At 38.1% G+C, this 14,197-nt stretch overlaps 1 protein-coding gene across 1 annotated transcript in view; it reads right to left on the bottom strand.

Annotated features, from left to right (window-relative positions):
* LOC102040095 (protein mono-ADP-ribosyltransferase PARP12-like) overlaps window positions 1–407 on the bottom strand; it is a 15,802-nt gene extending 15,395 nt beyond the window's left edge. The window contains exon 1 of the mRNA XM_014307023.2: window positions 315–407. Coding sequence (XP_014162498.1) covers window positions 315–407 — 93 coding nt within the window. The remainder of the gene's footprint in view (window positions 1–314) is intronic.
* Window positions 408–14,197: the final 13,790 nt, after the last annotated feature.

Genomic DNA, 14,197 nt, shown 5'->3' with positions numbered 1-14,197 from the left:
CGCGGGCCCGCCGCGGCCCGGAGTCTGCTCTGCCCCGCCGGGAGTGGCTTGCTCTGGGTGACCCGGCGGCGGTGCCGGGGCACGGACTTCGCCTCCCTCTCTGGCTGACTTTTAGGATGTATTGACCGTTTTCAATCACATGTCACCAAAAAGGGATGGCAGCTGTGAGATCACACATTTCCTGTAGGAAAAAGCAGGCGCAGGGATGAATGGAGCATCAGCCAGGTGAATGAAGCTTCACCGCCTTAAGTTACTGGGAGAGTGCTGCTGTCTGAATTCTGCCATCAAAAACATCTCAGTTTATGGTTTCTGACCTGTGCCACTTTTCTGACCATACATCCTGAAGGCTGCTCTCGCACTCCTTTCGTTTCAATATCTAAATTAAAAGCTCGGTCATGGTCACGCATCTGGACGCACAGCTGCCCTGCTTGCAGTGCCCACGGTGGTACACCACTGCTTCTGCCTGCACAGCAGCCATGGCACCAGTGTGGCCCAGCAGTGTCCTCACCCTCTAGGAACTCACAAACTCTTCAGAAGGGTGCCCATCTTTTAATTAAGTGCCTTTGTCTGGGACATTTTGGCACCCCTGGTCCTGCATCACAGTCGCTCAGAAGCATGCTTTAAATGGTGGCAGAGCAATGATGCAAAGTGCCATCATTTCAGTCAGACTAGCAGTGGAAGGCATGGGGACTCTCACGGATGGTGGTTCTCTTTGAACAAAAGTCCTGCCTCCTTCCTAATTTTGCCAGTCCTGTTCTGTTGCGCCTTTCCCCTTGTCTCGTCTTACTTCCTGCTTGCCCTGTGAGATCGGGAAGGAAATGACAAAAAGTAGAATCTAGACAAGCACACTGAACAGAAAAACAGCTCTACTCAGAGTACAGGTACAGGTTCCTAGAGATCTATCTGTAGCTTACCTGTGACAGGCCATCAGCAAATTTTTATGTGAAAAATGTGTATTTTATGAATGGCTTTTCTCAAATATTAAAATGAATATTATATGTGTTATGTTAGAAAGTTATGTGATACTAATTTTCTTAAGTAGTGTGTTAAATGCAGTTTTACATTATAACATAGTGTCAAAATAGAAACTATGCTATGTAAGATACTTTTTTTAAAGAGAGGACTTGCACTGAGATAGCAGCCACAGGACATCTAATTTTTCAGAGGAAAAGAATTTATTGCTCTCTTGTCAGAAGAAACGAACTTCTTTCCGCCTCGCTCAGCCCTGAAGATGCTGTTAGGATTCAGAGGAAGAAGTTGACACTGACCAGAGAGAATCCTTTGTTTGAATGGAATTTATGCATCATATATGAGATGTATGAATATGCAACAAGCTATTGCTTTTAAGGGTTTTTCTGACCCAAAATCCAACCTATCAAACCAGCTCCAAACTTTTTACATCTTAAAGATCTGTCCCAACATCACTGTGCTGTCCAGGTAGCTGTTTCAACTGTATCTCCCTTTCACACTTTCTTTCCTCATGCATCTGAAAAACCCCATTCATTTGGCAGAAATATGGTAATTTTTTAATGATGAAATTGGTATGAATGACTACACCAATGTCAACATTATATAGAGAGAAAGAAGAGCAGGGTTGGAGGGCTGTTTTCAGGTAGCTTTACAGCAAATTCATTCCAAAATATTGATGAGTGTATTACAGGGAAGTTCACATGGCTATTCCTGCTTTGCAGGAACTCCTGAGTGAGTTTTTTGAGGCTCTATCATTCTGTCTCTTTCTCATGGAGAACAAAAGTAGAAGTATGAAAACAAACAATGGTTGATGCAGAGAGAAGGTTTGCAGAGATACCTTTGAATTACAGCACCTTCCCATGCCTGAATTCGTGCCCAAAATAAATCATAGCTTATTCTTTCTCACACAAGTTTCTTGCAGTTTGTTTTGTGGCATGTTCCTCAGGAAGAATAAAAGTACCCCTTTGATTTGATAGAACTTCCCCACCTGTGAATTATATATAAGCAAAATTGTACTTTCTTCTTCAGAAGAAGAATTATCAGCTAACAAAAAAGTCAATTTTCATTTGTAAAATTAAGTGCCATTAGACATGAAAGGCACCTAGGGCAAGTGGCTCCTCTTCACCTCTCAAATACTGTAAATTAAAGGTAAGGCTGTGTTCTTAAATGTCATTGTAGCATAATTGCATATGAGCTGTTCTGCCTATAGGTAATGACTCTTGTGCACATTGGTCCTGAAATAAGCTCCCTCTAAGTAGTTCCTAAAGCTCCTGAACAGCTGCTGAACTCAGAGCATTTGGGGTTTTAATAACTGTGGGACTTCAGGTACTGCAATTTCAGTAAGCCAGATTTGTTAAAATCTGATGTATTGTGCTATGAAAACTTTACTTTAGAAATTAGCAGATGTCAGTCATTAGACTAATATCTTTATTTTTAGGAACAGTTTATGGATAATTGTGTCAATTTGAACTGTGGCATCATTTCTTAATCTTATTTACATCAATATTCAAAATGTAGTAATTTTATGATATTCCTGTGAATTTTCATATGCATCTTTAAAACATCCACTGTTGTTATGGTGCATGGCCCCTCTACTTCCCACCCCATCCACGTGTTTCAGTCTTTTCCCAGCTAGTATGGTGAAACTTCTAGCTTTACATTGTCTGTCATGGGAGATGATGTAAGGAAAATTGGCAGAAGAGGACAGAATATCTTCTTGACATGTTTGCTTGCAGGTGTTTTTGGTTGCCCGTCAACCTACATTTAAACACTACAACCTATATTTAAACATTTAATTGAGTTAGTTGTTGTCCCAGTGCTGGTCTGACAACATGGTTAAACACAGCTAAACTTTCCATTCTTTTCTCTGCAACTGGTTGGTTTATAATGGTTTGTATTTGCTATTTATGAAACACATATAATTTTTATATGCTCTTTTTCTGGGTTAAGTATAGGTGTCCCATCCATCTTGGTCAAAATTGGTAGAATTTTATCCCAAGGAGTTGGTATGTTGGGATTCCACGTTTAATTTGTTCTTTGCTCAGAATTGTTTTGAGTGTTTTATCTGAGGACCACGCAGTCCAGGCTTGTACAGTTGGAATCAGTCCCATCAACCTATTGTTCCTGTGTGCTTCTCTAATTTCTTCACTTACAGCCAGTGTTTCTGAAATCTGTACTAATTGACAGCATATGGAGCTTACAGTTAGGATCCCAAGAGTCTCCCAGTGACATGCTAACCTAAAAATCAACCATCCAACAGGTAACACATGCACCCACAACTTGAAAGCAAGAAACGGGAAACTCGGTTCTGTTGCAGTATGTGAATAGCACCAGACTGTGGGGCTGTTGGCTGTCCCAGGGATCTTGCAGCCTCTGCAAAGAGCAGGATAAATCCTCAGTTTTTGCTCTTGCCTCAGGATACAAATGTAGACGTGTATTTTCACATGCAAACAGTATAGTCTGGGCAGGATCTAGGATGAATTGTCTTTTTTTTAAGAATAAACTAGCCTAATATAACATGCAAAAAAATTGTATTGTGTATAGTTTGGTTCATTACATAAATAAGTTTCAAAAGGTCTTGGTTGTGAAAAAAATTGGGGCTGAAAATTTACAGTATAGTTAATGATGCTGCTATTTGTCACTGGCACACTTCTAGTCTTATTTTGTTGAACATTTTGTTTCTTGGTGCCAGTGTAAATGTCTGTTTATTGTGTAGGCATTATGCTTTTGTTCTTTTTCATACCCTCAAAAAGGTAATGTATTCACACACACCCATAATCTTGTACACTGGCTTTCTCAACCTTTCAGAAACCCCCCAAGAAGCTCCTTTAAAACTGTAGTGATCCTCAAATGAGCAGTAAATTGGCCAAAGTCAGAAGCCAATTGCTGCTGTCACAGGAGTTTTTCCTGCATTTACCACTGCGTTATCCACTGTCTATATTATCTACAGTTTTAACATACTGAATCCCAGTTGTGTCTGTTAATTCTTCCTTTAAGAATTCCACTTTCAGATGGGAGTGACCTCTGTGTTGACAGATAGTGAACAGCAATTCTATTTTCTTTAATGTAGGAGTTGCCACCAAACCATTTATCTTTGTATGACAATTATTTGCTTATCATGCATGCAGACCTAATAGTTCAAAACTCATCCCTTTTTCAAAGTTTCTGGTGAGTAAAAAAGTAACTTGTCAGGGACCAGGGCAGTTACTGAATCCTGTCTCATTTCAACAATACAGAAGTTGCCCTCATCATGTGGTGTTTCATCCTGTGCTGGACAAAATATGAAATTCCATTGGTAAGGACTTTATCTAGGAAGAGATATGTTCATGACATCAGGCAATACTTATGAATGAAAATGCTATGTCTGCACATAGTAGCTCAAAAAACCCTTGCTATGTTATGGCTACATGGTTGTTATTTTTATAAGGTCAAACTGATGGGGAACACAAGACTGAAGGAATCCTCAATTCTAGCCACTCATAATCACAAGCAGCTAAGTTTTCAGATATCTGTTTCAGAAACATCCACAGTATAATCCACAGGCACCCTGAGCCTCAGGAAGCTCTTCAGGGCTTTGTAACAAGTGTGAGACCTGGAGTGTCTGAGCACACCAAGGAAAAAGCAGGATCTTTGTCAACATAGGAGAAGATAGACAATAGATTTCAAAAGGAGAGGGTGTGTTTCTCAGACATTCTGCCCAAAGCCTTTGAAGATGGCAGTCAGCTGCAAATGGGAAAGGAAATGTTGGGAAAAAAACCCCTTTAAATTGCTTTTGCCAGAAATCAGAAACTTCCAGCTTTATTTTCCAGCTGCTAGTCCCTACTTTTCATTGAAACTTCCTTGTTGCAGTGAAAAAAACTCTCCAAGGTTCTCTTGTGACTTTTTCTTTTATGAGTTCATTTTATTCTCTCTATGTTCATCAGGTAAATTCATAAGTGTTTGTGCACTGACACATCACCCAGGATGTCACAGGGTGTTGATTTGGAGATCAGCAGCAGCTACTTGTGGTGGCAGGGGATAAACAGGAGGCACAAAGGATTTCATCAAAAGCAAGCAACAATCAGGTGGTTTGAAAAGCTTCTTGCAACAGTGCACTGGATGTGTAACGAATGTGTTCATATTGTCTTAAATATCTGCCTAAGATTCACAATTCAAACAGAGGATTGGTAAAGGGAGACCTCTCTTGCACATTATACTTAAGAGTGTATAGTTTAACTGGAAGTGTAGTAGTGAATTGGGAGTGTATTCAGAGATATTCATCAGATAAAGGGCATTCTACACAAGAGTACTTCCAGTAGGACCAAAGCCAGTATGATCTGTGACACACAGTTCATTGCTGGTGTAGAAAAAAGCATCATTTCAGAGAAGTCTGCTGCATTTTTGGTCCTTTTTCTTGAATGATGACACATGAGAGAAGTTTTTTTTTTTTTTTCCTGGGTACCCATTCCAGCTAGAAAGATAGTCTGGCTAATATGAATTATCTGTGGTTGATCTGTGCAAGGCAAGTGTTCTACATGGACAAAGAGCAAGCATGGCTATCAGCTGAATTGCTTTTAGCCCTTTTTTAACCCTCTTGCCACACAAGTGCAATCTACCAATGTAGTACCTTATAATTTCTGTGTAAACATACATTCAGTGTATTTTTGGTGTAACACCTCTGAAAGACTCTTAAAATAAAAGTAATAAGTCTGCTGAAATGTAGCATGTATAGCTTTTGTTCTGCAAGAATTGTGCTACTGTATGTTAGCAAGTTTCAAGCTCTATTAAAAAAAGAGGAACTGATTTGCAATAAGCATTATATTGAGTCATATAAGTCTTCTAAAAGTAGATTTATGATTTACAATTTCCTAGCATTCTCATGGGAATTCCATGCTTGCAACAGTGATTATTTTAATCAAAGCTGATGATGTTTTTTCAGGCTTATATTCCTTTCATTTGGTGCCTTTCAGTTTCCAAGTTATTACTGGTCTGTGTAATTTTCTCGAGCAATTTTTTTTTCATCAGTCTTTGTGTTCTGAGATAGCAAAAGAAAGAACTCTGACAGGCCACTTGTGGGATTTATTATCACTGATGCCTAATATTTAACTGTAGGTAAATAGTAATGAGTAAGAGACAGTCTGGTTACTCTGAAATGATAACAGAGAGGGAAATACAGGCATCTGGGTTTTCTGCTTTTAATTTTGCTTATTAAAAGAATAAAACTTTATTTCTCTCTTTCCTCATCAGTGTATAAAATTATTGCTTGATCTTGCACTACACATATCAAGATTTTTATGTCATGTTTGTGTTAGAAGGCACGGGGCTGCTGAAAATGAATGCAAACATGAAATATAGAGAGCAGATGTACCAACACTCTGGCTTCTTAGCCACAGGCATCTTTCAAGCTCCAACTGCATCCCATAACCAGCTGGAGTTTCCATAAAGCAAGATCAGCCCAGACCATTTCACAAATGGAACACTAGCAATGTATTTGTTGTGTCTGAACTCCAAACTTTCCCAGAGATTCCCCTTCCTACAGCTTTCTGGATTATGCTGTATGGGGTTTTTTTGCTTCTAATTATTCTGAGATTTTGTTGTATTAGTCATTTTTAGAGATGAATATTGAATATCTAAGAACTGAGGGAAAGGAATTTTTAGCTCATTGCAATTTTTAAGTGTTGTTTTATATGAGTACATCGATCAGAGTCAAGAGTCTTCAAAATATTTTGGGGAAAAATATTGCTGCTTTTAAAGCACTTCTGGTGAAGCCCCTGATTTTATTTTTTTTAAAGGAAGATGAAACTATATTCTAGAATAACAAACTAGTAAAAATCCCCAGTCCTTCTGTCTTTGCACACATGAAATCTTCTTGAAGAGGATATTAAGATTGCAAATAAAGTAATAAAAAAGTTAATTATAATAAAAGTTAATTACAACATGACCAAACTAAGTTGACTGGTACAGCTTTAATTTGTGGCACTATTATGACATGATAACCAGCAGTTTCTGCTACAAGATTCTTTCATTCAGTACATAAATAGGCAGTGCTCTGTTAAAGGCTAATCATCCTGTGGGATTTCAATCCTGACTGCATCCCCAAGCCTTATCCACTACATAGTCAGATACTTCTTTCAAGAGAGAATTGTTAACCTCTTTATAGATTTTTTTTATACTTCCTCCATTACAACCTGTGAATGCTACATAAGGACTAAGACATTTATAAGTGCATTGTGATGTGAAAACAATTTTTATCCCTGCTTTACAGGGATGATGGCACAATGAGATTAAATTGAAAAATCCCCACTGATTTTGTGTATTTGACCTTGTTATACCCAAGAACTCCTGTTTTGGAGAGTTCAGCATTTGTGGGCAGTTTGTGGGGTCAGGCCAGCACTCTGTGACTGCACTTGCAGCTGGTCCTGCTCAGCATTTCTGCAAATCTGATGGTGGGGTCTCGAGTCAGAAGTCCCAAAAATGAGGAACATACAGTAAGTGACCACCTGTGAAAGTTTGCTCAAAGGGACTTGCCTCTCATCATTTGGGAACTCAGTGGTGGAAGCAGGCTCAGAACCCAAACCCACTTCTCCAGGGTAGCATTCAGCTGCTCTGACTTTGAGAGCATCCTCTCCCTTCCTTGTTCACCAGACAGTTTATAGCTTCTGCAACAGATGCAGCAGGGTTTCTGCATGTGATATTCTCATTTACTTAGCAGGACCACTCTCTATTACTGCAAAATTTATGCCATGCACATGAAAACATAGGGACCTTCAAAGGAAAATGTTAAAATATACATTCATGGAGGAGGAAAGAGAGATGATTATGTTTTGATTTGATATTTTCTGCTTTTGGATTACTCCCATATTCTCCTTGAAAAGGATCCCTCATGGCCCACTTTCAGATGCCTTAGTTAACAAAAATAACATTTGGAAGAAGCCTAGCATAAAAAAAATCCCTTCAGTCTGCCACCTGCATCTCCACCATTAGAGTTAACTGGTAGGTGATGGCAATAGCGGTTGTTGTCCTCTTGCTTCACTGAAGAATTTCACCAATATTTGTGCAGCAGGGAAGCATTCCAAGTCCAGGTGAAATCTTGGCCTTCACTGCAGTCTTGGGAGATTGGGAGTGGAAAGATGGCATTAGTCCTTCCCCCTCCATTTACTCCTTTCTTCCCTTATCTTTCAAAATTCACTCTTCCCTTTCCACTGTATTTTGCTTCTATTCTTCTTGCCCCCCTCAATCCAAGATATATTGGTCCAAGCTTTTTATCCCCAATCCTACACTCTTCAGCCAGGCCTCACAAACTTAGTGCAGATTCTTATATGAATCTCAGCCTTTCTTTTTATCTTCTTGTCAAACAGGTTCCAATCCTCTCTTCTCAAATCCTGGTTAAATCTCCTTCTGGCACCTTTCCCCACAATTCCACTGAACACACTGGAGTTCAGAGCCAGTGTCTGAACTATGCTAATTCCCAGCATCTCCTTCTCTCATTATCAGTCACAGTTCCCTTCCTAGTGTCCTACACAGCAATCCCTGGTACTATTCTGGCACTGCTTCCTCCTAAATTTATCCCTTCTTGTGCCTGTGTTCCAGTCAGGCTCATCCTGTGAAGTTTCAGTGCTGTCCAGATGTCAGTGGAAGATAAAGTTGATCTGAAAGAGCAGGAAAAAAACAGTTCTTGAACTGTGAGTGTTTCTTTAACAGGACTGTGGCTGTGGCACTTCCTTCATCCAAGCAGCAGCATAAATAGAGAGTCCTAAAAAAGATGTTTTTCAGGACAAGGCCATTCTGCCTCCCATGCATTTAACACTGAACAAATGTTCAATGTAAGACACACAGTGGCATAAAAATATAACACCTACTCCATTATTTCTTTCATTATTTGCACTTACAGACCTTTTTCAACATATATTTAGAATGAACCTTATCCCCCAAGTTGTTATAAATCCCTGATGAGAGATGGAGTAAAGTTTGACCTCTTAGGGTGTACATGTGAAATATGTAATGCTGCTGTTGCACTTGATTTAACTGAGAAGTATTCTCTGAATACTGAAAGTTGTTCAATACGTATTTTTCACAGATAATGCTAAAAGCTTGGCTTAAAATTAGATAAATATGGCAGATGAAAAATATAATTTGATTTGAAGATTGATGTGGCATGTTTGTCATTCTCCTGTGAGGTATTGTGTTAACAATGTAACTTGAAGGCTGCATTCTCTGGAATCCTATTTATATTTCTTTCTGGAAGGTGTCTGGCATCTTTTTGGGGAGCTACAATGCAAAGCATTACCTCTTACTCCATTTATCAGGACCTCAATTTGTCCAGGCAACTTGTCCAAAACCTGCTCAGTTTTAGGTTAAAATATACTTCTGATTAGGTGTGAATTTAAGATTATAGCTGAATTTTTTCTAGAACTGGGTCCCTTGCTCTAAAAATCTTTGAAGTGATCTTTAAAAAAGTCTCATAAATCAAAACCTCTCCTGCCTTTATTGAAGATTTTTATGTATGACTGAATGATGCACTTGGCTGCCCAACAGGTTAATAACAAGTCAGGAGCCTTAGCTTATCAAGGATTCCTTGTCTTGATTTTAAAATTATTTTAAATGTTCTTTTGTATCTACCTTTAGCAGACGCATCCCATAAAACATTAGTGAGCTAAATTCACTGAGATCACAGAGATGTGTTTTGGGGGAATTCCATGGAGGACATTTTCAGGATATACCTGAGGCAAGTTATGGTGCAACTGCCAGGCCTCTTGCTTTTTTTGTGGAATTCAATGATAATTCAAAATGCAGGCACCTGAAAGGGAAATGGAAAAGAGTGTGAAGCCATTGCTAAATGACAGTTTCATTTGAAATTTAAAATTAAAAACCACTCAGCTTTCGAAAATCCTCTTTCAAAAAAGGTTCCAGACCAGGAAGCTGTTTTACTGACATGTCTCCTACCTTACCATCAAGATACAGGATTTCTTTAACATTAGTTTGTAAAAATCCCCAAAGTCTAAGTACTTCTTCAGCTCTTTCCTGGTAATATAGGAAGCATTATTTGCTAGTCATAGCACTTTATGCCCACATCACTGTTTGCCTCATCAAAGCATAAACCCCCATTATTTGGCACAGCTGTTTTTCAGTCACCTTCAGAGTTTAGTAGTGACAGGAATTCTATTTCTAAAGAATTTCCTTTACTGCTCTGCAGTTCCTTAAGGGGTATTTTTAAAACCTAGAATTCTGGTAGAAATCCAACGTTATTCTGCCCCTTCAAAGACAGAATGTGCTGAAGTTTTGTTTTGTTTTGTTTTTTGTTATATGATAATTATAAAACCAAAACCGGCTATTAATACCTTTTGTATTCTAACTACTTTGACTCAAGAGCATTTGATATATTTTTACATTCCCAAGTGAACTTTGTCAACTGGTTACCTCTCACAACTATTTATTACCATCTTCCTCACAACTTTACACCTTCCTTCATTTTAGATTACCTGCTTTCAAGGCTTGGCTAATATTTTTCATCTCATCACTGTGTAAGAAGTATCTGCCCATCTCTCTGATGGGAGTAAATGTAGATGTCTGTCCCTGAAAATGAAGATTCTGTCAGAGGTCCAAAGAGCTCTGCTTTTGGTGGTTGCATGCTTAAATCTTTTCTTAACTTTGTGGTACCAGTCATGTAGTATGGTAGTAACTTCCATGGAGGTGATGTCAAAATGTGATTCCACACTTTCCTTTAAGAGAAAAATAGGAGCATATTTGCTTTGCAATGTATCTGCCTGGGAAAGGCAGCTGACCTTCTTGTTGCATGTGGCAGAATTTGGTCCAGCCTGCCAGGGTACCCCGTTTATAATTATTTAATAAAAAAGTACCTGCAGCGGGAATAGCTGTAGAAAAACTCCTATGTAATATTTCATGTTTTGGTTGAAGGCACAAATTATTTTCTCTTTTTAATTTTGAGGAGGTTAATGCCAGTATACAGTTGGTTTTTCCCATTCTTGGTCATCTGATGAAATCATGCATTTTCTATGATTAACATTTCTCACTCTTTCTAAGTGTTAATTTATTTCTTTTGTACTCATACAATTTCTGCCTATTTTTAAGTTATAAATGAATAAACACACTTTATAGGCCTTATGCTATAATCCTGTAGATTGTTGCATTTCATTTCAGGTGAAGGTCAGCTTGTATTCTTATAGTAAAAACAGCATGTTGTATTCTTTTAATGAATAATGTCAGTATTTTCATTAATAGTGACTTGTTATTTTTATCCTCAGTGAACTTGGGGATCTCAGGCTGGCCTGTTGATTTACTTCTACCCCTTTTTCTTATGGGCATATTCCTCCATTGCCGGTAATTTCTAGAGGATTTAAATATAATTTAGGGCCTGCTTAATGATGAAAATTGATATTTTTTCCTGTCCAACAGCTACAGATGCAGAGCTTTAATAGATGCTTACATGCTCTGTCTGCCTGAACCTGGGATGATGTATCTTGTCTTAAAAATGTTAGAACTCTGTTGCATTTATTCTATTTGCTTCTATATGTCTGCTACAGGTCTTTAATTCTAAATGGTTGCAGATGCTACAGCAGTTATTATATGTCTCTCTCTCCAGCTTTCCCAGAAGCAGACACAATTGCTTCCCTCCATTCTTTGTAGCTGAAAAGGTTCTGTCACCTAGACTTAACATTTTTCAACTCTCAGCTTTATGGTTTAGGGGGAATGGAATTGAAATGGAGTGTTGAATTAATCCTGTGGGATCTAAGTGCCTCTCAAATCTGAAAGTATGTTTCTTCCACATATAGCTCAGTTACTTGGAAAACTGTTAGTTTCTATTTGGCTTCCCCAGTTTCATTATTAAGTGTTATTTAAATACTGTGTTCTTCTTTCTATCTGCTTTTTTTTTTCAGGGAAAGGGTTTCACTTTTATCCTTTACCAGGCTCACCTTCTAATCATCAAGTAATAGAATGGTTTAGGCTGCAAGGATCTAGAGCAGAACTCCTCCCATTATTCATTGCTAGTTTTATGAAATGCTGAAATATTATTCCCACCTTGCTCTGATAGTTTTCTGCTGAAGTATTATTGTGTTTTATTTATCCCGCTATTTGACAGCATTCACTATACCTGTAAATGAATCAAAATTATTTGTTTCTATTTCACTTCAGAGTCTTCTTTTAGTTAGGGCTGGTTCTTGTTTTTTTTCCACAATGCACTTTTTGTTATTAGTTCCTTTTGTTTCTGTTGTGGTTTCTGGTTTTCTATTTCAACGGAGTTTCCCATCAGAAATTCACTTCCTTTGGTTAGATGAAGCCAAAGAAGAAGCTCCCTGAGAAGCCTTGCTGACATGAGCATTTGGACCAATATACTGGCTCCAGTTGTAAGATGGGGGCTTTAGATGTGGTTTTTCCATTGAAAAGCTGATCTGCCCACTCATGCAACTTCAGCTTCCACGCTGATCTTCTCTTTTTAATCCCTGGAAGCCCTTTAGATGTGGTTTTTCCACTGAAAAACTGATCTTCCCACTCATGCAACTTCAGTTTCCATGCTGATTTTCTCTTTTTAAGCCCTGGAAGAGGTAATTCCATGCTTAGACCTAACCTCTGCAATAATTTATCCCAATTCATGACTGTAATTATTCAATGGTTCTTAGTGAAATCTATTACAGACCTTATGTTAGCCAAATAAATAAATCTTAAGGTTGGATCATAATTTACAATCCACATTGAGTTGGCCTCCAATGGGATATGCAAATGTTTCATATTTAGTGGTAAGGAAGTGAGTCTGATGGAGACAATCTCTCATTTCAGGCTTAAAATTCAATTTGTAAAACATTTTCAATATCTTGTCTATTTTAAGGTAAAAAGCTTCATACAGGAGATGAACTTGGAGATAATGGTTTGGTAAGGCTCTTTCAAAAAATGAGGCGCAGTAAATAACTATATAAAGAGCTCTTATGAGAATTAAAATGTCAAAATGACATTCTTTTGGTAACCCACTGCAATGCTTTATAAGGTAGACTAAAATTTAAAAGAAATCGGGAATTCAGGGAAGTATGTGCAACATTAAGGCTGGCACAGCATGTTTCCCTTTACTGTAGTGAAAATAACAGTGCTGTCAACCTCTGTTTGCCGAAATCATCGCTGATCCTTTGCCTTTGGTGGCTCTATACCAATTTCCACCAGCTAAGGAAACAATACTATAACTCCACCAATTACAATAAAAGTCTATGTTTTGCATTGTAGAGAGTTTCTCATTTGTAGAATTATTTGTAAGGCAAATGAGGCCTTGAAATTTGAAATTATGATATATCCTCATCTTTTGGTACTTGAAATAATAAAAAACTGTGGTTTTTAATGTATAGACTAAACTTTTCCAACACAAATAGGAGACTTTGAAAATCAGTTTCATAATATGATTTACTAATATGATATGACACCACAATTGGTTTTTTTGTTTGTTTTTATGTTTCCCTTTCCTTTTATTTGGGGTATTTTTGTTTGTGTTCTATTTTAAATTATCTGACCAAAATCATGGTAAATAATAGTACTGAGGCTAGTAAAAAGCTGCATTTATTTCCTTTTTTGTCTTTGTTTGGCGATTTTATTTTGGTTGTTTTGTTGTTTGTTTGTTTTTGTTTTTTTAATGAGCATTTTCTTCATATTTCTGGGCTAGGAATTTGAATTCAGGGATTTTCTGAGCCCACTAATTTGAATTCAGACTGCAGACTCATTCACTGTGAGATATTCATGCCTAGATTAGCATTGCACACTACATGTAAAAGAAGGGGCATCTCCTGCATTGAGCAAAGGCTTCATCCTTGCTGCAAGAAACTTTCCAGTTTCTTCTGAGCCTTGAATGGAACGTAAGATTTTGAAGTTCATTGGTCAGCATGGTTAGACTCAGGAGGTGAGCACAGGCATGTGATCCCTCAACTTTTCCACTTTCAGGGAGACAATATCTGTGGTGGTGTAATTATTGTGAATCTACACCCACAAGGATTCAAAGCAAAGGTTATTACAGAGCTGCTTGGCCAGAAGAGTAGTGGCAAAGGCAACTGACAAGGACAAGAACAAGTATGGAAACACAGAAAATCTCAGAGAATGCTGTCACATTCAGGATATTTTTTTAATGGTGTGCCCTCTATTTTGAGGGGTCTATTTGGGCAGTTACAAACTGCCTGATGTTCAAAAAACTTCAAGAAATCTACAAATGCTGGGTGAGAAAACTTGCCATTTCAAGTTCTAAATTCCTTTAGGAAGGGCA

This window comes from Geospiza fortis, unplaced genomic scaffold, assembly GCF_000277835.1.
Source record: "Geospiza fortis unplaced genomic scaffold, GeoFor_1.0 scaffold10, whole genome shotgun sequence".
In the NCBI taxonomy this organism is placed as follows: domain Eukaryota; kingdom Metazoa; phylum Chordata; class Aves; order Passeriformes; family Thraupidae; genus Geospiza; species Geospiza fortis.
This window is presented reverse-complemented; position numbering and strand designations above follow the sequence as displayed.